We start from the raw sequence: 27,502 nt of genomic DNA on the forward strand, positions 1-27,502 counted from the left end.
ATCGTTTGCGGCAGCCCTAATTGTAACAATTAATGACCAAAATTAGAAATTTACACAAATCTTAATCAATCTATTGAATCATACTATATGCCGTCATTTCTCAATTTTGATATGTAAAATGTAAACATTTCAGTGTTTGAAGTGTAAATGAATCAGTGATAAACGTGTGTTAAATGTAGACCCACACCATGAAATGTCTTTCAGTGAGGCTGTGAAGATTTTGTCATGTATTAGCCATTTAGTCAGACTCATTGTTACAAATACATATTCATTTATTTCACATACATTTTTTTTCACTTTTACTGTTGAAGTTTACACAATCTAAATGATTCAACAACAAAATGGAGAACTACCACAACAAAGTCCAAATTTCCTACAGGGGAAAATGATGCAAATGTCACTTGTAAAATTGACACATGTAGTTTGCCAACTAGCAAAGATACAGTTAAAGGAATGAAAAGAGACAAAAATAGGACAGAAAGGTGGTTCACGTAGGTACTTTGACCAATGCTGGGTCACGGTCTTGATGATCCTCGTGTAATGTTAGTTCCTGAACACTGTTGAAGGACTGATTTTTTTTTTTTGTAAAATTCTATGTATTTTTGATAAATGAAACCATTTTTTTATTGTTATTAGTAAATAATATATACTCATTATTATCCACGTGTCAATTGAGGGAACAAGGACAGATAATCAGCCATAAAAGCCCTTCCTGGATCAATGGAATCTTGAAAAGTCTGAAAAATGTTCTTGTTTAACATGTGGGGTTATATCAGTTTTGGCTAATGCATCCCATGAATATTGCTATGAATAGTTCTCTTGAATGAATATGTACATACATGTACATTATGGAGCATTAGGTACACATAGTACTGAACAAAAGAAAAAAATGGTCTGTTTCATTGATTTGTTCAGTGAATAAGCATGGCGCAAGACTAAACAAAGTAGGTTAATAGCTTAGATACAAATTTGTACTGTACATGGTTCAGCTGAGTCTGTAGAGTCAACCCGAAACCGAGGGCTTCTTTTTGGGCATACAAATTTCAAAAAGATGGTACATGACACCTTTTCCCTCCAAGTCCCAATGGCAACAACTGTTTCCAGTCCTCATCCAAGAAGTTGCCAGCTGGCAAATGATAAAAGTTCTGTTCTGCTCCTCATATTTGAAACACAACATCCAAGCATTACGGTAAGATCCACTGGCTTAAGGTACTGCTCATTTTATTATGACGCCCTAAGGATTTTCGTGACCACTCTCCCTGCAGAAGTTAAAAGTTCAGTCGTCGCATTTAAAAAAAAATACATTGTACTTTGGGCATTTCCACCATCCAGTCTTGCATCTCTTTCTATATATATTTATACATGTAAAAAACAATTCACATCATTTTCATGTTAAAACGACGAGGACCAGCTTGTCCCTCGGCTGAATCAACATTAGTGCCATTGGACTTTGACCGTGGCACATACTCAACATCTATGTTGTTTTTATGTTTTCCTTTTCCTCTGCTCCAAACAAAAAGGAGCAGGAAGCAAAATAAGACCACTCCCAAGAACGTGAAACAACCCATAGCTGTTGAAACTAATATAGTCTTCAGGTCCAAACCGAGGGTCACGTTGGATGTCCCATTGGCAGTGGTATTGCTGGGATCTGTGTAGTACTGGGTCCTGTTAGCATACAATGATCCCAGACTTTTCACTGCTAATGAAGTCATTAGGGTGTCATTCCCAGCAGTGTTGGAGGCAAGGCAAAGGTACACTCCGCTGTCTTGCATCTCTGCTGACTTTATCTCCAGTGTGCCATTGTTGTGGACCATCACTCTTCCATGGCTCCTACTTGTTAGCACACGTCGACGTGGGGACAACCAAGACACACTGGGCCTTGGTGTCCCATCAGCACTACAGCGTAATATCGCCTGTTGGCCCTCATCTACTGTAATAGTTTGCGTTTTATTCTCACGAATTTTTGGCTTGGTACATGTCACATAATAAGACAGAAGAGTCTCCTTAAACTCCTTAAAAGGTCGTCCACGGATGCCCTCAGGTGTGCTACACTCTGGCTGAGATTCCCCAAAGAAGATGGAGTGCCTTTTCTGTAGGATCCACATGAGACGACAGTCACACACTAAGGGGTTGTTGTCAATCAGAAGAACCTCCAGAGCCTCAGGAGACTGAAATACACCCTTCTCCAGTGTGTCCAGTCGGTTGTGGGAGACATTGAGAACCTTGAGACCCCTCAGGCCTTGGAAGGCATACGGTTCAATAGCGGTCAGTTGAGCTCCAACTAGATGCAACTCTCGAAGCCGAACCAGCTCCATCAACATACCACCTTCAATGTGCCTGATGCGGTTGTAAGATAGATTAAGGTATGTCAGATAGGGCAGATGCTTAAGGGCTTGGTAGGGGAAAGAGGACAAGTTGGTGTTGGTCATAAACAGCGTTGTCAGGTTTAGGCCATGTAGAGTGTTAGCTGGGACATGGTCTAGTGAAAGCCAGTTATCAATTTCTAAATGACGCAGCCGGAAAAGCTTTTTGAATGAGTATGGAAGCAAAGTGCTAATGCTTAGGTAACGCAGATGGAGACTAACTAGGTTGTGCAGGTGGGAGAGGGCCTCTGTGGGTACAACTGTAAGGTTGCATCTTTCCAAGGTTAGTATTTCCAGGCTTATAAGTCCACTGAATGCACGGTGAGAAATATAAACCAGATCATTGTCACCCACTTCCAAAAATTTAAGATTATGCAAGTCTTGGAACATATAATCCAGGAGGATGACAATCTTGTTGTCACTTATATCCAGTCGGGTAAGATTTGTTAGGGCTGTGAAAACACCCAGAGGGATGAGTTTGATACGATTGCTCTTAAGACTGAGTGAGTGCATGTTAAACAGGGCGTTAAAAGCTCCAGGCTCAACATAGCTGATAAGATTTCCACTGAGGTCAAGTTCCTCAAGCCCCGGAAAGGCAACAAAGTCATCAGGGTTGATCATTGTCATCTTATTCTTACTCAGGTCAAGGATCCTGGTCTCAGTAGGGATGCCATCTGGGATGGTGGGCATGCGCTTGCGGTGACAGACAACTGCCTTAGTCTGTGCTGAACACTCACAGCGTGAGGGACATCCCAAGGTAGAACTCACAAAGACAGCCACAAGGGCCAGTCCCAGGAAAGGCTGCCAGCATGAGATGACCGTGTGCGGCATGACTTTGCTCATACAGTCCACCATTATGTCAAGGCTCTGAAAAAATACAAAGAACAAAGACAGAAAGAAAGCTTAGTTAGGGATTCAGTATTCTTGTGGTAGCTGTATACCTGTAAAATAAATTGATATTGTAAATAATATGAAAGGACTCAGTCAGCTATGGAGAAGAATGGCCAAAGGTGGATGTAGTAATGTTGTATAACAGATCGAATGAAGCCTATAGCGCACAAACATTGAATATTTGCTCTCCAGTTCCCAACTGGTAATTTATTCATATAAAGGCAAATTGAATAACTGGGGCCCATTTCAAAGTGTTTTCCAAGTGAATTACACTAAAAAACCTTCTGATTCTGCATTTTTTCACCACCGGGTAAATCTTTCTGTCTTTGCTTTCCTTTCTTACATGAGATACTCATCAGGCCCTAACTGTGCTGGCTTACAACGCATCCTTGGTAATAGGTAAGTTATTCTGGTTTTCATCAAAATAAGATACTTTGAGAGAATATATACCCCTTCTGCTTCCCACTGTTTGGCAACTTTTTGTTGCCCAGTAAAATAGCTCTGAAAGTGTTTAGAGTTATTCTAAGTAAAGTATCACAAGGTGAAATTACAAAGGCCATGGGAAAAAAACAAACATTGTCACAAAAGCAAATACAGTAATGCCTTGTTTGGAAAAATTCTAAATCAAATTTAGGAAATTGTTCGAACAATAAACAAACAACTCAACACATCCCAAATAAGCCATAGTCATGCAGCCTCTGGAAAGAAAAAAGATTAATTAAAACCATCTGAAAATTTTCTATGAATGTTTTTTTTTACCCATAGGCCAATTCATATACATACACATAATATTGCATAATAAGTGCATTAAGCAGATGATATAAAATTATGAAATCCTTATATCCACAACTGTCCCTGCTTCATTTGGTGAGTCATGAGCTTTCTTAATTTAAACAATGACAGGAATAACCTCAACAGATTGTGATCCAAAGATTTTTGATGACACACCCATTCTTAAGAATGCAAAATATTTGGAAAAACATCTTGGCTGGCAACGTGCCAAGCACTTAATGTCAGAGACACAAAAATGATAGGAAAAAAATTACATGTATTTCTACCATTGTGATACTGTCAACATGATGGCACATAGATCTGTTAAAAGGTCAAAAATTATTTTCTCAAACTGATGCTTAGAAATTGGTCCACACATTCATATTAATTCAATTGGACTGCTTCATTTGTGCTTTATTTAAAGGATTATCAGTAGGAGGACTTCAACTCATTCAAAACCCAGGATGAAAATAACATATATAGTTCAATACTGAAGTCCTTCCATCATCTGTTCAATACAGAATCCCTTTCAAAACCCTCCTAATACTCCATAAAGCTCTTTGGTTCAGCCCCTCAGTGCATCTCTGCCATGCTCACCAACCCAATCAGACTTCTCAGCTTATCTGGTGAAGGTTTTCTAGCTGAACACAGATTTAGATCAAGTCTGTTGAGTGTACTTACAGTTAATGTGGTCCTACACTTTAAAACAAGCTACCAGCTGACCCGAGGTCTGTCATGACTAGATCTACATTTATAATGAAACTGAAAGTCCAACGATTGTAAATACTCTAAACATGAATCTCTGTCCCTCCAAATTGTACATTTAAATGTTTTTCTTAGAAAGTTATGAGAAGGATATGACTTTCATTCTCTTCCTTATTCAGTGAATGGGGATCTATGAAAATGCTAATTTGGCCCCACCCACATTTCTACTGGCCAGCAGCTGACACTGGCTTTCCCTGTCTTTGCTATGCAATGACCAATGCTAATATTGGGGGTGATTCAGCCAACAAACAATCCAAGAGCAGGCAGTTTCTTTGTATGCATTCATGAACCTTGTCTTTTGTTGCAAAGGACATTTAGTTTACATGTAATAACTAGGGCTGGGACTTTAGCGCGTTAATTTCGATTAATTAACTACACACATATTAGCGCGTTAAAAAAAATAACGCATTTTAATCGCACACTATAATTATTTTTTTTTTAAATACAGACGGATGAAAGCGTCGACAAGAGCGTGGTTGTGTGCAGATTATGCAACAAGGAATTTGCGTATCACCGCAGCGTATCAAGCCTCAAATATCACCTCAACGCTAAACATGTAGCAGCTAGCGTGGAAGCTAACGGGGGCCCAACACAGCTTAACATCCAAGATTCTATATACTGTGTTTTCATGCATGCTACATTCAGATTTCAAATAGGGATATGTTCTGTGTTTGTTGAAATATTGTTGAAAATGTTAATTTTCTAAAGGATAAAGTATATGTGATTAAAATGCGATTAATTTCGATTAATTAATTTCAAAGCCTGTAGTTAACGCGATTAAAAATTTTAATCGAGTCACAGCCCTAGTAATAACATTTGCTATATGGGTAGATTTGCCATTTTCAGCTGTAATTGTTTGTCACTGACCTCAGATTTTGTTTGCTTTTGTCTATATTCATGGCACTAATGTGTGTGATTTCTTTCCCTTGTTTGTCATAAAGCTTAATTCAAGGCATTACTTTTTGCATGTTTTGAAAAAGTTTGAATTTAAAGGATTTCTCACACTGAATGTAGCACCATGTCCATATAACAAAGTTTCCTCACATTTCTTGTTCAAATTCTAGTCTTGCTAATCATTGTGTGTAAAAAGTAAACACAAGTTACTCGGGTGTGTATGTGAAAAAAGAGCCTGTTATTGATTTTAACGACTAGTTAAAACCAGCAGTTAAACAACTGCTGGTATATGCTCATGAACTTGAGATCCACCCTGATTATTTTGTTTGGGTGCCAAGTGTAGAATGAGTACTTTACAGGTGGAAGGAGAAACACAAAGAGGTGGGATGTTTGTTCACATAAGGCAGTGGAAAATAAGTTATTGGCACTTTGATATATTTGATATATTTGATCATTTTAGTATCTGTTTACCACAGCTGCTTTATACTATTTGAAAAGATTGCGCATTCATTAAATACCCACAACCAATTGAATCCAAATGGACACATGATGATAAATCGTCATACAAACCCCAAAATACTCAGAGCTCCACGTCTCAGACATTTCTATCTGGTTTGTGCTCATGATGTGTGCTCATTATGTAAATTCTTGCAAGTGTGTTCATCAATTCAAGATTTCACTTTCACCCTCTGTAAATAAACAAGTCACACTTCAGCCATCTCAGCCTTAAGCTAAAAACCAGATGGATGGTATACAACAGATCTGCACGAATGATACACACAAACATGAGGCTCTTTGGACCCTTTAGTGAAAATTGAACCCTCTAAATGCTCTTTTATCGGCCCACTTTCATCTACATTTTTATTTTCTGCTGCTTTTTATTTAACTTTAGACATCACATTTATTTGGTTACCTTTCTGCATTAAGTAGCAGAAAACTTGAAGAAAACAGTTGGCTGTGGTTTATGCTGGTTTATCACCCTGCTAGGAGAACAAAGCAAGTTTGAAGATTTTGAAATAGACTTCATGATCTAGAGTGTAGGAAATGAGCAGAATGCTAGCACTTTGAAAATGGATAATGGATAATTTTTTGGTAAATAGAGTATAGAAAATATACAAACACATTATGAGGTTATGTCGAATAAGTGAAACAAAATAGTTTGTTGCTATCTTATGATTTTGGTTTTATTGCTAAATTTCTTAGCAAGTCTATGGAGACTTCCGTTGTATTTTAGCTGCCTCTGAATTCTGGGACTGGGAATGTAAAGCGTGAATATCATCTTAAATGCTGCTGGTCTAGAAAGGCATCTCTGTGACCTATGAAAGTATCAGCCGACATCAACATCTTTTTGGATGTTACATATACATAATTTCTATATAACAAAAGCAAAGTCTAAAGGGATTTAAAGCCCTTTGATTACTCGTCCATCAAGGCAAGATTTTCAGCAAAATTGGTAACAAGTATCCCAATGGATATTGTTGTTGTACAGAGACAAGTTCATGCTAACTCTTTTATTTTACTCAAACTTTTGTAATAAACACCATTAGACAGAAATCAATGTTTTTAGCTAACTTTGTCAAATTGTACAAACATCTGTGTTGTGTTGATGGAACACGGCCAGATACACAATGCTAACTAAAACATTGCAGTAACATGGACTATTAATATGATATTTTAAATAGCCTAGCTATTCTATGGAACATCAAAATATTGCACAAAAATTATTCTTGACCAAAAATTGAACATGTCATCCACATTTCCATGGCTAAGTTTAAGTTGTCTCTGTGAATTGCGGTAATCCATTTTTCTTTCTTCTTTTTACATTTTAAAAGTTTGAAAAAAGATCATCTTGAGTGGTCTCTGAATCTATTGGTACAACCAATTGAACTATAGATTTTCCCATTTTAGATGTGTTATTAATCATCTCAGTCTGTGGTCTCGGAGTTGAGTTTTTCATTCCCCCTCGGATAGGAGAGGAGATGGGATAAATAAAAAAAAAGAACAAAAACAATCATGTAAATTTTTACGTACACTTCTCTGTAGAGCAGATTTTATGCACGATTGTGTTTTTTGTCAGATTCTTCTCACATAATAACCACCTTGTGATTGCCACCATATGATTCAATGGTTTACTAAGAGGGAGTCTAATCAGGATAGAGATGGATTTCTTTGCAACAGAGTGTAATCAGAGTAAGAGTGAGCATGTGATGTGACCCTCTCACCTGTTCACTTCTGAATGAGAGCACCATAATGCAAGTGCATAATTAATTGCACCCACTGAAGTGTGTCCTGTGTGCAAGAGCAGCTGCATTGAAATAGGTAGATGCCCAGGGCAACATCTTAAAATGTAAGTTTAACAACATGTAATTTTTGAGCTGTTTAGAAATAAGTGATTGAGAGCTACTTACTACTTTTGAAAAAAAAAATTCTCATGTTAAAGTAAACTATCGTCAGGATTTAGACACAGAGAAATATCCATTTCCTGTTGAGGAGAAGTTGTTTTTCACGGTTAAAATCATAAGCAAGTATGAGCATAGTAAGTATAGATAACTGTTACTATGTAGTCAGTGGAACACTTTGTCAGAGTTTCATGGAGAATAATATATTTTCTTACATAATAAATTAATGTATTTTTCTTTTTTTTAAATTGCACTTATGAAAGAGGTACTGACATTTTTAACAATCCCTCTGATATAAAAAGAAACTGAATTTGAATAGAGTACTTGCAGATACAAAAATATCTGTCCGACAACTCGGTTTAAAGGAGCAATGCATAATCTGCATTTTCTCATATGTTTTTTTTCTTTATCTCAATATTGTGGATGCTTCCAGTGACTTTCGGTAGGAATCCAATGACAGAAATCCAGCAATACACTGTGAGATAAGACGGCATAGTAAATATGTTCCTATAAAGTGGCCCCTGACCCACATTAGTGCGGGGTTGGATCCTGAGAGGGAGGTAATAACAGCTAATGGTGTCTGACAAACCTTCAATGTGAACAACTATTGTGTTGTCACCTGCGTAATGTCATCATGGTAAGCATTTGCACTCAGTTGGTCAGACGGTTAGTTCCAACAGATCCAATATGTTTGGCCATAGATGATTCATGATTAATTTTGCTGCAAAGGGAAATTTATCTGAACATATTTGCCACTTTATAAAGGGGGGCACAATCACACCTCAGGCAGTTAGTTGTTATCTTTCATACTATTGCCAAATATCTGCCTTTGCGCACCTTTGGTGGCATTGATTTTCCTTTTTTTCCCTTAACTCTAAAAAAAAAATATATATATATATATTTATATATTCAATCTATGTAACCTTGTACTATATCCACACAGGTATAATGACTCAAATGAGTTTCGATTACAACAAATGATAATAATGATGTGTAACCAGAAAAAGTGAGCCAGCACGACTTCTTGAATTTCAATAAAACTGTAAGAAAACAACATAGCAGAAACAAGCTTTTAAGTTAATTATTATTCATTCACCTCTAAAGGATGTTGACGGTAGCTGAAAGTCAATAAATTATGTTGTTTCTTCTAAAAAGCTGAATAAAAAGGAACTAATCTCTCAATTTGAAAGTTGAGGAGTTTGTTTAATTACTATGAGCGTCATAATAATTCAAAATTAAATCTGGACTTTTATGTTTATTAATTCATCAATTCTCTTCAATAGGAAAGTAAAGATCATGAAAACCTCTAATTGAGTTACTTAGTCTGGTGTGCTTTTGCATTGATTACTGCAAAATAACAAAAGTGTTGTAATGCATGACTTAGATAATGAATGATTTAGATAATGTAAATGCAGTGATACAGATACAACATGTTCAGACTAAACGTGCTTCTTCCTGATCCAGCAGGCAGAAAATTCACAAAAACAATTGATGTTGTTTTAATTGGAACCAACTTAGTCAAGCAATCAAGGGTCAGTTTGCTCATCAGTGTCTCTCCCCAAGTCATGCTGAGTGGACACCCACTGACCATGTTGTATTTCAAATTATTTACCAAATAATTATCCCCTCAGCTCCAATATGGAGTAAATATAATTAAGCCAAATGATATATTAAACCATTCAATGGTAAGACCTCGCTGTAGCAGAGGTTGGCTTTTTAGGTTGTCCTCAAAATTTGTAAGAACATTTTGGGAAAAAAAAAAACAGTGAACTGAATTTAGCATAGGCCCTACTCATACTCTATTATAGACTTTTAAAAGTCATGTGTCTAAAATCCATTTGAATTTAGGCTTTAGAGGCATGAAAATTACTCATCTGTCGGTTTACCAAAAACAAAATAAAAATCCAAATTATGTACATCGTCTTCTTATTCACTTGTAATGACATTCTGTTTCACTGGTTTACGTTGTAAACAGTACATTCTGCTTACTCTTAGTATCTTAAGCTATAATCCTGGTAAACTGTCAGTTGTATACATACTGCTTTGGCATTTTATCTGAGGAGTGAGTTTGCACACCATACAGCTCACAAGGCACTTCTTATTTTGCCCAAGTAGTTTGAGGCTTTAAGATAACAACCTGGCCTCAGTGCAATCAACCAATAAAAAGCCACTTGTGAAACTGGCCTGCCTCTATCTCCTCTGGAAAGGTTTTCATACCGTGTTGGATGTGGCCCCCAGGCTCTGATCATTGCACATAATGTAATTCCTCCTCACGCAAAAAATCTTCTCTGCGTTTGTGGCGGGTGTTGGGAGAGACAGTTGCTTTCTTTACCCACAAATTATCAACACTTCTTAAAAAGCATAATCAAAGCGTCACATTTTGATATTCTGCCGTGGAAGATTGATCTGGAAGAAGAGCTGCTTTAGAAGGCAGGGAAAGGAGGGAAATGAACTCTGAGAGCGCATGCAAAGGCTGCAGAGGAAAAGGGTTGTGTGAGGAATACAGCAATAATGAAAGCAACATTATGTGTAATCATGCAGGGTATGAATATGCTACATACTGGGTTTTATAGCAAGCTCTCTTCTGCACTAGCATCTGACATGGCTGTCCTCACGCCAGCAGGTCCAACTCTTTGCAGGTTATAATGAGAGACTAATATGAAAGGAGACTTATTCAGAAAAGACAAACTCCACATGCAATATTTCTAATTCACTGAAGAAAGAAATAAAAACCATGTCAGCACTTTGACACATGCATATGCCCTGCATTCATTCATGTTTGTTAAGTCAAGAAAAGACAAATTGTTGCTTTTTACAAACAGCAGAGGGCATGCAAAACCATATGAATAACAGGACAGCCTCATATGGATCATTTTAAGGGAAATTTCTCAGATCATCTTTTTGTTTTATCAGTTCTTAAAAGCTTATGACAACCCTTCCCTGAAGGAAATATGTTATTAACATGCAGGTTAGTTCACTGTCTGAGCTTACAATAATGCCACCTTTTCCAAAGAGCATTGGTTAATAATCAAATGCGTCCATAATGAGTGGGAAGACACAGCAACGCTCTTTGGCTTATCCATTATTGAGAGGATCTTTCTACAAAGGGCAGCAATGCTGCTAACTAACATGCAAAGTGACACTGTACTCTTTTAATGAAACAAACTCTTTTTGGCTTCTCATGCAACAGAATGCCTGCACAAGATGTGACCAGGACACGATTAAATGACTGTGCCACCTTCAATTTTGCCAAACACAGATAATTAAAAGGAAAAAGCAGCAGTTTCTCTCATAGAAGAGGGAACAAAATAAAGAAAACTAAAGAAGAATGTCAGTTGATTTAGTCTTGTGGATTTTTAATGCCTGCAGATGGCAGTGAAAAAAGTCTTAGAACCCCTGTTTTAAACTGTGTGTTAAACTATAAAATTCATTAATACACTTCACTGCAGTAGAAACATGATCATAGTCACATGATTTAGAGTTTTGGGACCCAGAGCCCTTAAAACTGAGGATCAACAGCCTAGGGGCGATAATAGGCTTGCGCGCACAAATTAACCTTCTGCTTGGCTTGAAGAGTGAAGTCAAAGCTCAATTAATCCCTGTTAATTAGAGATAAACTTGGTAGATTGAGTCAGTTGCTTTTATTTTTAGTCTGATAACTCTTGGTTTGGGAGTGAGTCAAAGTGAGCTTGTCAAACAATCGGATCTCGAATCATCCCTCAGGAAAAGCCTCTCAGAGATGAGAGTTAATCCATGTTTAGTAGCTATTAAAATTCTAAACTTTGGAGACAAGAAGGAGCTTGAAAAAAAAGGTTACAAATCTTGGTGATTAAATGTGGGAGGGAAAAAAAATATAAAAACAAAATAGTGACATTATGAGAAGGCTTAATTGGGTGAGGGAAGGGCACTGTCTGGTCATTACATCTAAAAATCAGTAAAAAAAAAAAAAAGAGTGATGTATGATGGATTATTGTAGTTCTTTATTCAAAATAAAAATAAATTTAATCTCCAATTAGAGTCATAGCACATAAACATTAATGCACCTTTATAGTGATGATGACGTGATGTTATTGTGCTTTATAATACCACTTTAGCAGGTCAGAATGCTCTCCAGAGGGGATGTTTTGTTCATTTTCTCTTTAGACTTTCAAGACACACATTTAATCAACTGTTTAAAGGAGCAAATAGTCTCACAGTGCAAACATTGCCCAAAGCATATCTTACTGGTTTATAGGCTACCACATGCTGAACATCAATAAATAAATGATTAAAGAAAAATATTCTGAAGGTGAATATGAAGAGGCTTAAATTAACTGACATGGACTATTAGGATGATTTGGACTTAAAGATAGGATTGATTTTGACCAATACATATTTTTTTTTAAATCAAAAGTCATAGTTAATATTAAAACATTAACTAATGGTTCAATAAGTAGTATTTGCCTTCAAATATGGTATATCTTTTATATCCTTACATGTAATGCTACCCTTTGTAGCATGGAACGCAGCCTATAAACAAAATAAAATATGTTGATATATTTGATATTTATTTTATATAATAAAAACCATCGACATCTTAGCAATAACTGTGAAATAAGAGTGAAACAGACACTTGTGTCCTATCCAGCATGTGTTCTTTTACGCAACCGCCTCATATAACATGTAGCTCACGAAGCTACACTTATATTGAGTGAAAAAAATCAATAGTTGCACCAGAGACCACAAAATCCTGTCACACAAGCATGAGGCTGAACTTTATACAAATGAAAGCAAGTATTTTATTGACTAATTGTTCAAACATACTACCAATGATCATCACTTGAGTAAAATATGGTGATGTTATATTGCAACGTGCAGCTTACACAACATATGATTCAGGATTGACATTTTTCTTCTCACATTTCAGACAACGCTACTGCCATAAGTCACGGACGCCTGGAGGGATTTTCTTTTTTCCACCTGCTGCCCCCATAGAGAGATTAGTCCGTAACAGCAATCCTGATGCTGTGAGGGATGCTGTTTCTTGCTCATAGGTACAACCAACAGTGTATCATTTGCCAACAAAAAGACTTGAACCAAGAGGGCTGCAGGTGCAAACGACCTGCTCCTTAAAGCATGCCAGATTGCTGCCAGAAACAGGGAAAGAAGGGATAAGAGCCAAGAAAGAAGCACATTCAAAGTGTTCCTTTCCTTGAAAGTCATGAGCATAAACTTGCATAACCAGCATAGACCAACTCAAATTTTAATCACTAACCTTTTACATTCTCACCTATAGACTGTTTTCTTGTTCATCCTCAAGTGTAGAGATGATTTTTAAAAGGGTAAGGCAGAACCTTGAGTGGATTTTATTTCCTCCCCTGGCTTCAAACTGAAAAGCCTCATGAGATAAATTGTGTGGACTGATTAAAATGCATCTGAAGCCCCAGTTAACACATTGTGTGGGCTCCTGAGAGCCCCCCCCCCCATGTCTGGACAGCCTACACCAGGTCTGAGTCAGTGTTTTATCTTTGCTGTGACTCAACATCAGGGACAGTTAAAAGTGGTTGGCAAACCCGTTTACCCTGCCACCCACACATCTCATCCTGGCCAATACATCTAAACGTTCCTATGATAACCAAATATACCAAACAGCTTGTACAGCTTGAGACCAAAGGCTAAAAAAGCAGCATGGTAAGAGAAACAATACAGCCATGTCTGCAAACAGGCATAATAAAGGAAGACATGTATGCTGACTCTGTAAATGCCTGTAGCAAAAACTCAGAAAAAAACAAATGGTATGAATGCAGCACAATGAAAGCCTCATATTTCCCATTGACAGTGCTGTGTATACCAAGCACAGTGCTGAGAGGATGTTTTTTAGGCAATGAAACACTGCAAACACAATGATAAAAATGTCTCCATATTCATTAAAGTGTGAAGCTTTACAATTTCATCAAAGCAGCTATTATTTGTCCCGACTGTGCAGTTTAGCACAGGATGTTTTCAGCTATCTATGAGGAACCACAGAGCAAATACTTTATGACCAAAACAGATGAAGAAATATGGGGATTCGATTTTAGCCACTTTTCAAAAGGATGGAAAATATTCGTGATGAAATTGCAGCTTAAAGGAAAAAAATGTATATTTATTTGCTCCTTAGAATTCAGGAGACTAAGCAGAGAATGATGTGTGAATACTTTCGAGTTAGTTTGTCATTCACCGTTTGAAATTCAAAATGGATCCACAGTTCTTTGCATTATTGATTTCAGTCTCTTATGTTACTCTGTTCCTTTGTCTCGTCCTCTTTGTCTTCTCCCCCGTTCTAAGTTTTAAGATCATTAAGAGTTATGGCCTCTGACATTGCAGCTGAGTGCCATCAAACTCCTTTCAATAGAAAGCTTGTAGTACCTTAAAAAAGCAACATAGGCTTATTGTTCTTTTTTTCCACTTAAGTCTTAGTTTTCTACTTGAGATGCACTTCCAATGGAAAGAGTACTAACACAAATGATTTTTTCATAAACACTAAACTGGTATTCTAAAAATTAATTTCAGTGAATCTATTTCACCTTTGTCTACACTGTCACCTCTGACAGAGTCTGACTAGTGGTTTTCTTTTATGTAGCTTATTGTTAGCTTTGATGTTAGCTGTAATGTTATATCCTCATTTGTCGCTTTGGATAAAAGCTGCTTCTAAATGGATAAACAAAAACATTTTGCATTTCACGATGCTCCAAATGTTTTCAGTTGGTGAATGGTCTGGACAGCACTCGGACTCCTCCATAATGAAGCCAAGCTTTTATAATGGATGCAATATGAGGTTTAACATTGATATGCAAGGATTTTACTGAAAAATATGTTGTCTGGATGAGAGCACATGTTTCTCTAAAACTGGTATATACGTTTTAGCAAGGTTAGTGACTTTCTAGAGGAGCAATTTGTTAGTTCCATTGGCACTAATGCACCTTCATACCATCAGAGAAAAACATTTCAATTGTATGCTGATAACAAGCTGAATGGTCCTCCTTAGTCTGGATGTCTGATAGATTTCAAATTTCAATTTATCTGACCACAACTCCTGGCTGGGGCCTTTCTGTGTGGACTTTGCATGTTCTCCCCGTGTATGTGTGGGTTCTCTCCGGCTTCCTCCCACTGTCCAAAAACATGCATGTTAGGTTCATTGGTGTCTCTAAAATTGTCCTTAGGAGTGAGTGTGAGCGTGTGTGTGGTTGTTTGTCTCGTTTGTCTCTGTGTGGCCCTGTGATTGACTGGCGACCTGTCCAGGGTGTACCCCACCTCTCGCCCGATGACTGTTTGGATAGGCTCCAGCCCCCCCGCGACCCGACCGACGGATTAAGCGGGTATAGAATGGATGGATGGATGAATTTATCCGACCACAGAATAGTTTTCTTTTTTGTCTCGGTCCAAATTAAATAAGCTTTGGCATGTCAAAGACAGGAGCATTTCAGGATTATGTTCACATATGGCTTTTTCTTTGCATGATGGAGCTGTAACCCACCTTTGTGGGTGGCACAGTGCTTTCTGGATGCATTCGTAAGCCCATAGAAGGGCCCAAAGATCATTAACATCCAATATAAATTTTGAGCCAAGGGGATGTCTCAAGATTCTCTGAATCTTTTGATACAATAATGCACTGCAGACAGTGAAATATTCAAAGTCTTCACAATTTTACACTGGGGAACTTTATTCTTTGACAGTTCAAATCTTTATTTCTGAGAGACTCTGTTTTTCTAAGGTGCTCTTTTTATGTCCAGTCAGTTTAATGGTGCATTATTAATCAACCTCACTTGGTGCGACGTGCTCCTCCAGCTGATTAATTTTAGTACCACTTACTTTTCCAGCGTTCTGTTGCCCCGGTCCATTTTTTTTTAGATGTGTTACTGCAATCAAAATTCAAGATGAGCAAATATTTTTTATGAAATAGTACAATTTTTCACTTTCCACATTCGATATGTTTTCTATATTTTATTGTGAACAAAATATTGGTTTATGGTTTTCTTAGCTTTTTCTTAAATTGGGATTGTAATAACATTATGTCATTTTTATATAACAATAGTTGTATTATGTAACAATTGATGACAACATAAACTTAAAGATAAAGAATTACTGATCACTACCCATTGGAACTCACACAAAAAGGCTAATCCGACTGCAGTTACATCTGTAGCCTACAGCTAAATCTTGATTGAATGAAGAGGTTATTGAACTCTCAGAGGGTTATACAGTCATTTAGGTTATTTAACCAATTTATAGTTTGCTATTATCACCCATCAAATGTGGTTCCTTGGTAGGATTATGGTCCATGCAAGGATCACAAAGCCTTATTGGATATTGATAAAGTTACATGTTTGAGTGGATGTGAAACAAAAACCATAAATAAAACATACAGCTTGTAGCGACTGATTTTGTCCCAAAATGATGGCCTGCTTATGTTTGACTGGAATGTTTCAGTCAATATGGGATTTTATGGCTCCTCGTGCTGTTCACTTCAAACACTGTGGGGAAGGTTTCCTGAAGCTCTCATTATGATTAGAAAATTAAGAATTTTTTTGTCACCATCCCCTACATTTTATGTCTTTGTTTTTTTTTCTGAAGAGTTGAAAAGAAGTCAAAGGAGGATACAAGTGTCCTTCAGTAGTAAATAGGTGCCACATTTATGCATTTGTGAAGTTATTTAGGGCTGGTAAAATGATCATACCATTGCTCAATCTCATATATAATTAAAGCTTACTCATCCAGTGTAACTCAAAACCTTTTACATTTACTTGCATCTATCATTGTACTCTGCCTACTGTAAGTCTGTAACAGTTTCAGACATATGATGATTAATGGTTCAACATGTTTTGCCACTGATCAGCTCGTTTTCTATTCTTTTGTTCATTAATAATAAATATCAAATGCTTCAATATAGCCTCTCAAAAAACAGTTAGTAGGTTTTTCCTTAAAAATATGCCTTTATAAAAGGAAAAGGGGATCTACATTATAAAGACAGCTGTTAATCTTTTGGAAAATACCTAATTTAGTGTCGCTTCAGCATGTCAGATAACACCAGATAAGATGATTTTCTGCATTTTTGTTTGATATTATTGTCAATTAAATACATTTGGGTTGTTGGCTTTTGACAAACAACAGGGGTAAAAAAAAATATATCCAAAAATATAGGTATTTACTGCTACAGATTTTTTTACTTTTGAATGTCATGTATGCCATACACTGAGGATGATAACCCTTTCATGCTATTTGCTTTGATTGAGATCTTAAATATTTTTGAAAAACATCCAAATGCATTTAATGAGGAATAATTTAATATGAAATTAATAAAATCCCCAAATACTCATAGGCCTTACTGTTATAAAGTTAATAAGATGCTAAGCTTCTCCCTTGATACAAATGTAAATGCTACAAAAAGTGACATACATTGTGTTCTATATAAGTCACAAATGATGTAGTTTGATCTCTTGAAAGTACAGTTGTGACTGACATATTGATGTTGTAAGTGTGTGTTTTCACCTCAAGAAGCTAGTCAAACTTGAGAAACAAACATATTCCTCATCTCTATTTAGTTGTATGATTAATTATCCCACTATGATACTTTCCCATCTCGTGTTTATGAATAACTCATGTGGAAAATCCCCCGGTGGTCTCAGTGTATCATTCACAAGCTTCTCATTTGGAACAATGTTTGGAAAGCAAGGGGCGGGAGTAAAATGAAATGGAAATAAGAGAGAGAGAGCCACTTGTCAAATCCAAAAGCCACAGGCCGCTTCAGTCAAACACGCATGAGTAGGTACATGTTTGCATTGCCAGTGGCTGCTAAGGTAATGTCACAGCTTGAACAGTGCCATCTCATGAAAAGAGAGCAAAACAGTGTAGCTGGAATTTGATCAACATACACACAATCATTTTTAATTATACTGCTTTCTCTGTTGCAGCAACTTTGGAAATATTCAAGTTGGAGAAGTATGAAAAAGTGCAGATGCCTACCGTCAAAAAAAAAAAAAAGCTGTATTGAGTTACTTTTGTTTGAAAACCTTGTGTTTGATAGAAATGATTCCCTTCTGGCTCACATTATCAAGGTAAAATAAAACAGGTTCTGCTCTGTTGGCCTCCTTCGGTGTTGGGTGAAAGAGGCAGATTAACGGCCTTTCTACAAATAAATGAAACACATTCAGTCTTTTGGAGTTTTGTGATGGGAGCGCAATACATAATGTTCTACAACAATATTTAAATACAAAATAAACCAAGCATTTTGTTATCAGTGAAAAGAATAATTACAAGCTAAATTAGGTTGACTAAGAAAGGTCTAGTTTTGAAATAACTAAACACCAAAAAACTGGTGGTTTTTTGTATTCTAAAACAAGGTCCCTTCAGTAGTCGAGTTGATGTTATAGTACAACTTTTGCTCCTATTTTCACAAAATATCAAAAACGTAATCTAAAATATCCTCTACTTTCTCTCATTCTTCCCCTTCTATTCATTTTATTCTGTTTCATGTCTCCTTGAAGTTGCTCTCTTTGTGAAGTTGGAGCAGAGAGAAAGCTTTTGGATCCACCCAGGGACCGCATAGCTCTGCAACAGTTTAGCTAACAATAGCCCTGGGTGATTAGTTTAAGCACTGGGAGATGGTTTGGTGTGGGAAGCTAATATTTTAACAGTGGGCTTGCCAAGGCAGTGTGTTCAAGGCAACTTCAGTATGTGAAATGCTTTATGTGTACTTCTACCTCAGTTTAGACATGGACACTTGCTAAATTTCAATCAAACAGAGAAGAAAGCTGCAGACTTTCATGCTTTGGTTACAGACATGACTTGAATGAAATGTGGTCAGAATAAAAAGTTATGACCTGATTCAAGATCAAACAGATGAGTGGTAAGTTTCAGATGGCAAAAAGGAATTCAATACAGCTCTAATACAGCTACAAATATTACTACTACTACTGTTACATCTTAAGAATTATTATTAGGGGAAAAGCCCCCCGATAGCCCCTAATAACAACAACACGGCAGCTCTGAGCCAACAGTGTAATAGTACGCGTTCATTCATTCATTCGTCTTAAAGTATTGGTGAAATAACGACAGATAATGCCTTATTTAGTCAATGCCCTGTTCTCTCCAGTTATATGGATATACACAGATCTCGAGTAATCTAAATCTCTCCCGAAGGACGCCGACTTTCACCACACTGTTATCGGTGAGTAGATGAACGTATTTTATGCCAGAAATGAGGTTCAGGTTTAAAAAAAACAAAAAAAAAAACTTCTCCTTTAATTGCCAAGGAACAATGCAAGTACAAGTTTCTATGTCAGTGGGTGGCTACAAACTCTTATGCACTGAGCAGTAGACTAGTGCACTTTCTACCAATCTCATGCTCCCACTCCACACACACGTTCTAACACAGTTAAAAATGTAATTATTTTCATTCAGTTTTAAAACATTCATCACTCTCATTTTGGTTTTCTATTCTAAAACTTCAATCTTAACCTAAATTATCAGACACTTGATGTGTCTACAATATTCAACTGTCATATATAATCAAATATTTTTGCAAAGAAATGTTTTCAACAACTATTTGTTTACCGTTCTAGTGTATCTTGAGATGTGTTTCTTGTATCTTTAGAGGCTGAAAAATAGAAGGTTTTAGTAGATAGTTTGAAGTGTCCCAGGAGATCCATTAGTCTTAGAAGGCTTTTTTAAATCAAGGCCCTAAGTCATACAACAGAAGCACAAACTCCAGCACACACATTAGCTATGTATAGCTAAGTGGAGCAGCAGACCAGCCCCCCTTGGATCTTTCTGGAGAGGGAGATTTGGGAGTTCTGAGGGCTAGCAGTGGAGTTAGAAGGTAAGTCTAATTTGCATTTTTACAGGTCCGCAAATACTAAATAAGGCAAATGTGTAGAGTTATATCTAAGCAATTGTAAATTACTTTAAATACATACATACTTTAAATACATCATTCAATGAACTGTATAAGTTTAAATAGTTTCAATTAATGCATTTTTTTATTTTCTTATGCTGCCAAAATGTCTTTGAGGAGCTTTGGAAGGACCAAATCCTGAAGACATAATGATAGTGATAGCCTAAATCTTTCTATTGCCTTCATATGAGCTTTTGTTAGGGGTGACTGTGGTTGTAGTTGGAGGTAGAATGATTGTCTTTCTATCAGAGGGATGCTGGTTCGATCCCCAACTTCCCTGTTTCACATGTCATAGTATCTTTTTACAAGAAACTGAACACCAAATTGACCCCCAAAAAAGTGTTTCCTCTTGTAAGTCACCTTGAATAAATAAATCTGATGTAATGTACCTATGAAACACATTTTATGCAGTTATGACCAAATATAAAAGGAGATTTGCCATCTGATGGAGATTGTACTGTACTGCATTTTGAACATTCAATCAACAAGAAAATAGACGAAAAAAGCGTCATCAGCCAGAGTGGTCAGACTATAGAATCAGTCAATGTAAACATCTTATTCTAGTATGTGTTTAAGAATAGCAAGAAAATGACACTCAAACACTTGTGGATTAAATGTTGATGGAAAATAAAGATGGAAACAGAATATGGTGCAAAAGGACCATCCAACATTTATCAAACAGCAAGGTTGTTATCATTTGAAGTCCAGCTTTGCCAAAAAAGTAAGTTTCAGATTTCCCCTAAATGACTATTTCTACAATAGATGCTTTGAGTATTTGTCACCTCACAACCACTTCCTTACTGTTAAACTTTGTTGCCACCTGGAGAACTGGGGCGGGTTTCTTTAAAGGTCTGTTTGCTGAAGATAAGCTGAAGCCAGCTCCACTGCAGACAGAACCTTTTGCAAAGAAATCATTAACAAGGCCATTTCTTTTGGCACTTCAGTGATTTCTTCCATCATTTTCAGCATCCTGAACACTGAGGTGTCTGGTTAGCTTAATGACTTTCTTGACTTTTCACAGGTAAGTGATTGAGAAAGGCCGCGATAATCTTTTAAGAAGGTTGAAAAGTAATTCTGAAAGGAGAGGGTGGCTAATAATGTTTTATTATGGAAACCGTTATCCTGCGGACTACACCACAAAAAATATTACACTATTTTCACAACACTTGCAATATTACTGAGGGACTTTTTGAGCCTGCAAATTACTGTCCACATTGCATACTCCAAACAACAACAACAAAAAACATTTATCATCCATAATTCTAATTCCTATTCAGGTTTTTCAGCCATTTCATTTGTTTGTGGTTAAATGTATATTCATATGCATTAAAAACTAAAGGACTGAGGATATGGATTTTTAGTCCTGAGCTTATCTGTTACAGCAGCTGTTTTATAAGGCAGCAGTACCTTTTAGCCTCTGTCTGGCTAACCTGGTGTGAATCTCAGTCCATCTGTTGGTGTTCCCATAGCACATACCCTTGAAAAACATTTGTACCTGTTGACTTACTGAAAGGTTTTGACAGATTGTGCTGTAATAGGGAGACAAACTTATTCGACAGCTCAGGCACAAATTTCTGTGGCCATTTTAGACCAAGTTTGCCAACTACTATAAACTTTGACCCATTAACAAATTATGCCTGCGGACAACCCAGGAATAGTTTCTGAGTATTGATGAATATATATCTATCGATCTATCTGATATATAGCTACATATATTATTGAACTAGGAAATATAAAAACTCTTAAGATTAAAGATCTAATTTCCAAGAGTGTCCTGGCTAAGACAGGCAGCAGCTCAGGTCAGCAAGAATAACAAAACAGAACACACTACACTAAATATATACAGTATATGTGTACATATTATAAAAGACGAACTACAAAATGTCATAACTTAAACCATTAAAAGCTTAAAAACCAGAACCATCATAGTCATTGGAGGCCAAATGGGGGCAGGATGGTCAACCATTACATAATTTGCTCTGGAATTTAATCACCAATTGCTTGGGAATAACACCTCTGTGAAAAAGAAAAATTTATCTATAATAACATACTGCAGATCATCTTTGTTACTATAGACAGATACATTTTCTCTATTACTTTCTTTTTTTTCTAACCTCTTGCTTACTTGAGCAACTGCTTTTTATGTTTATATCGAGATGTCTCTACAAACGGGTCCAATCATAAGGTGGTAAACCAGAGATGATCTTCAAGGAAGCTTGTAAACCCACTAAGATCTAATGTTGCTGCCTATAGTAGAAGCATTGGCAGCATCATGTGTCTACCAACAGCAACGATATAATGACAGTACACAATGAGGCAACACAAGGCTGACAGTGATGGAGGCATGAAAAGATTTTCATTATTTGTCATATTTATATTCAAAGAGAAAATACAAGATGATATGGTGCAGGGGATAATGAAAAAAAAAAAACATAACACAAATCATGCTAACCTACAAAATTCTAAAGATATTTCATATGAGTCACCATTACAGTGAGAAATCAGTCAGCCTTTACTTTCATGTAACGCTAAGATCATATAAAATAACAAACCCAACAGGGATGTGAGGGCTGGAAGTAAAAGGTCACTTTTCTAATCGGGTCTTTTCTTATTTGTAATTATTATCACTCTAATGATAATGCTTTCATTAGCTGATAAAGCATGAACTGGGATTGAGTTTTTCCTTAAGCTAATATCCATTTTCTAATGTTCGTTTGAATTAATTATCTTAATGGAATTTGGCTCAGCTTCATCAATACAAACCATCTGTTGTCACTTAGTGAAGCAGTAGATCCATGTAATATTTGTCTATAGATACTTGTCCACTGATGTGTTTTCATTGTTTTTTCCATCAAGGTTTTGGTATCAGTGACTATTACGGCCAGTACTGCTATATTTGTTCCAAGGTGCCTCTTGGGGTTTCTTCGAATGACTCCGTATCATGACAGTAGAAAAGTTCAGGGGAAAAGGTTACTAGTTCCAATCTGGTGTGGGATAAAGGGAAACATAATGATATCAAGCTAGAGGGCACTGCTGGGGCCTAATTATCGTCCAGATGGTCTGAATAGTTAGGATCTCCAGCAATTGATTACTTAACTACAAATTGTCAGCATCAATAAGAAAAAGAGAGGAAACAAAACAGATTCTTAATGAATGGTGTATGCAACTTTGAGTGCTTTAATTCAATTACATCCTTAAAAAACAACCTTTCTGACATATTTGATTTTCATCTCTATAACTAAGCTTTTCTGGGGAGTTTTCCTGACAGACTTTGTTTGAAGCAACACGTGACTACCTTTTGTCCCAACTTTATCAGAGATAAAGATAAAATCTTTTGACCACAATTACATTGTATGGAATTAAATATACACAGGAAAAGGATGCCAGAGCATTATGAGGATATGAAAAGGGAATAACAATGATTTACTACGACAACCTATTTGTAAGAAACCAGGAAACGCAACCCAACCATTCCCGAGAAATTATGACAATACAGTTGGAAGTTTTATCTTTCTCATCATAAAGTTGTGAACTTTTGTTCAAACAATACAAAGATGATGTCTGAATTTTGTCGTAGCCACTGGCCATGTTTTTTTCTTTTTGGGTGTGACAATTAATTTGATATATATCATGTATGACAAAACCCATGGGCCCCATTACTGGATTCAGGACATCCAAAGGGTCTTGTAAAGACACTTCAAACTCATCTTCTGTTGACAGATACAATACACTCAGTTCTGCTCTAATAAGAAAAGAGAGCCATCTGTGTCTTCCCAAAACAGAAGTCCACTCTTACTAGTGCGTAGCATGCTTCAAGTTAGAGGCTTTACTTTGTAGAAGGTTGCGGATTGCAGTCAAAGAGAGGGAAGGAAGGGGCGTCATGGAAATGAGTTGTAATTAGAGAGGAAGATATGAAAACAGCACAACAAGGCAAAAGCACAGAGTGTGTGATCATTGGGATAGACGTGTGCAATGGGAGAACCATCTGTAGATGTAAAAAAAAAAAGAACTTAAAAGCATTAAACTCTTTGGTGATGAGCAAGACTTGTTTGATGTGGCAAATTTAGTGCTAGGGTGTGTATTATTTATTGTAGAGACTTCTCAGAAGCATCAGCTGTATAGTGGTCTGTTAAGCAGTACCTCCTGTTCTTGTTGACATTTGGCTGCATACAGCAGGAGGTATTCTACTTCCTCAACAGATCTGCTTTTAAGGAGATCTACTTATGCATTTAATGTGTGGTCCATCTTTTGAATATTGTTTTAACCTGGACATTTAATAGGTGTAGAATTATGTGATATCTTTATTGAAGACTGAAGGAGTTTTTCAAACCTTTCTTCTACGACACACTCAGGAGTCAGAATACAGAGTTACACATCAGTGTCAAGATAATCTGTTTTAACTGTGTGTTATTTCAGTAAAACATCACCATAGAATTATTGTGCACTGCTTTCTAAAAATTCAAAAACCATAAATCATCCGTTGGCTTTTGTGTTTCCACAGTAATTCAGAGATAATTCACTTTCACCGTAAGTGCTCACTTTTTGCTCAGTCTTTCAAACAAAAGTCTCAACTTGATACATCAAATTTTCAAGTTGCGGCCAAAAGTGATTACATGGCCCCTGGGTGGAAGAGTCTTAGTCAAGACCTTTTTCTTACTCTGCCCCTAATAAAAGCTCACCTTACAAACATGATGAATAATGCTCATTCTATCCTTAAGCCTCAGCACTTTGGCTCTAGGACTAGCATTGTATGCTCATTAAAGCTCACTGCTGAAGACAATAATTGCCTGGGTTTCCACAAGATTATAGCCGGAGGAGGACTTTGCCTGGATTTGTGGCTCACCTGCAAATACTATGAAAAAGACACCCTTCTTCCTTAAAATTGGAAAAAGTAATCTATTTTCCTTTTGTCATATTGTGTTGTGAGTGTAATAAATTTGATTCTGAGACATGCTAAAAACAAAGAATTGAAAGTTACAAGTGATCTATAAATGTTATAATTAAAGATTCGTGAAAAGATTTATTCATCGCTCAATGCGCCCTTTCTCCCGTGCTGCAGCATCCCATTTCTCATCTGCTCCACATTAAATGATATGACTACGAGTATGGGTCTAGTATACACAAAAGTTCTGTTTTTAAGATGGATGCAGCTCAGTGAGGCATCAGAGACATGTGCAAGCTGTTCTGGTTTTCCACAAAGGGCAGCTGGCATCATGAATTTTCTGTAAAGTTTGGCTGGAACTTGCATGGATTTTATGGTCTGACATGGATTTACATCCATCTGTGTAACAGTTAAAAATAAGCTGATGGCACACAATCAATTTTGGGCAGCAGTGTTTTACAGATTTTGAATATATAGTTTGTAAGTTATAAAAAAAAAAACATAGGACTCTAAAAGCATCTATATTGGGGTACACAATATTTCTAGCATTTAACTCAGTGTAAAAGTGTGTATACTCCAACGATTTTAGGGAACATTAATGAGAAGATAAGTTTAGCTAAAGAAATAAAGAGGATTACAACGGATTGAACGCAGATACAACTCCCTGAACCAACTCAAAGTATTGTGCTTTTATTATCATTAACAAAGCAATGTACATATTTATTAAATTTACAACATTGTCAACATTTCAAACTTCATGATCCTAAGAGATTAGCTATGTATTTTCATTTCATTTTACAGAAACTTGAAGTTTGTGTCTTACCGCAGTCATTCAGAAGTAACCCACTGATGATGATGCCCCACACATAAATAGTCCCTAAGAAAGTCGAATCCTCATCTTCCTTGTAAGTGTTTTCCTTTTTTTCAGATTTAAACTCTCCTGAGTATCACAGCTGCGGGAAGCAGCTGGCTGGAAATTCTTTTTAAAAGGAGAAAAAGTATTCGTGATGCAGTTTTCCTCCAGTTTCAAGGAATGAATCAGCTTGACTTTGCAAACACTACTTACTGCAAGCAGAACACAGACAAAGAGGATTCAATAGGTCTGTTTGTCTGTTAATGCATTCTGAGGCTGCTAGCTAGTTACCAGTCTGGTTAATTAACCCCCAGAGGTCTGGAGAGAGCGGAGGCTGCGATCTCAATGTGCCTACTGGGCTCAATCAAGACCACAAACTGAACATTGTAAATGGCATAAAAGTGTTGTAGTAAACACATTCACTTCCCTCTGCCGAACCCTAGGGAGCTCTTAATCAAACCACAGAGCGCACACGATGGTGCCTACGCACAAAATGTAAAGGAGAATGGAGAGAAAAGACCCAAAAGTCTGTGAACTTGCAGGCCCTTGGCCTTTCATTAGAATTCCCCTTTGACACATCAGCTCTGCAACTCCATGTTGAGACTGTTGTGTCAAATGACAGGATGGAATCACACTATGCTGTCTGTAATAATGTGCTTCACATTGTAGGGTTATGTTTCTCAAAGAGTTAGCATTGTGCAATTAGGGCAGTTTCATTGATCTGTATTTTATCATTCAACACAGACTGCAAGCATTCTAAAGGGTGTTGAACTGGTTGAGGTACCTTGAAAGTGTTAGTAATTTTCAATAATTTACTTTTGCAAAGACATTCGTGAACTGAAATATTGAAAAAAAAAAATACATAAATTATGCTTGTGCATGAAAAGAGCTGCTTGTGATGCCTCACACTCCAAAAATATGTAATGGTAAAATGTCACATGACCTGCACTGGTCCACAGATGGATACATTTCGTATAAAACTATATGATGGATACATTTCTTATAAAATTCCATTTGGTGGTAGAGTAAAAGATAGATTAAAAAAAGGAAAAAAGAAGAGCAGCCAGGCAGACAAAAACATTAAAGGTTCCAAATCATATCACCAAGGCGGAACATTTATCATCCATCGAGGCCTTTTTGTAAATGGTGACAAGGTGTTGACCCCAAATTACCCAAGACACAGGCCGAAAAAAAATAATTAAAAGCCAATTTTCTCATGTGGGCTCCCTGTATGATAAATGATGAGGCTTGAATGGCAAGCATGAGGAGCAGAGTTCAACACTTGGTGGAAACAGGTGAAGGATGAGCAGCGGTGAGGAGAGGTGGTGTGGACACATGTGTTCCAATAAAACAGAAGTGGGCTTACCAAATAAAATGAAAGAAAACATTTTCAAATAATAGCTGCTAACCTTTAGTCACATATAAAATTGATAATGCCACCAACTCCTTTGTAAATTGTGTGGCTGGGATATCATCTTGATATTCAGCTTTTTTTTCCAATCCCATCATTTTCTAAATGAATGGCTGTTTACAGTATCCAAAGTTAAAAGGTAACAGGCTGCTTGTTACTCTGTTATTACAGTAGGTCAGTCCAAAGGGTTTTCTTTTTTGGATTCAAGGACCCTTTCTTAAATATATACGCTGTCTTTTCTTGAACCATAACAAACAGTAACAAATCTGAATGTAGTTTAACTAAAGAGGGAAGTCTTGTGACACTCATAGAAGAGTTTATAAATCAAAATTGAGCTGATGAAGTATATTTTATTTATCTTA

The 27,502-nt window shown here is 36.8% G+C and overlaps 1 protein-coding gene across 4 annotated transcripts in view; it reads right to left on the bottom strand.

The window, feature by feature from the left end:
* Positions 1 to 252: 252 nt before the first annotated feature.
* Positions 253 to 27,502, bottom strand: part of lingo2 (leucine rich repeat and Ig domain containing 2) — a 216,076-nt gene continuing 188,826 nt past the window's right edge. For all 4 annotated transcript variants that reach the window (XM_075481847.1, XM_075481844.1, XM_075481845.1 and 1 more), the window contains one exon: positions 253 to 3,230. In XM_075481847.1, the coding sequence (XP_075337962.1) occupies positions 1,377 to 3,218 (1,842 nt within the window). In that variant the 5' untranslated portion in view covers positions 3,219 to 3,230 and the 3' untranslated portion in view covers positions 253 to 1,376. The remainder of the gene's footprint in view (positions 3,231 to 27,502) is intronic.

The sequence above is a fragment of the Odontesthes bonariensis genome, chromosome 13 (genome assembly GCF_027942865.1).
Source record: "Odontesthes bonariensis isolate fOdoBon6 chromosome 13, fOdoBon6.hap1, whole genome shotgun sequence".
Lineage (NCBI taxonomy): Eukaryota > Metazoa > Chordata > Actinopteri > Atheriniformes > Atherinopsidae > Odontesthes > Odontesthes bonariensis.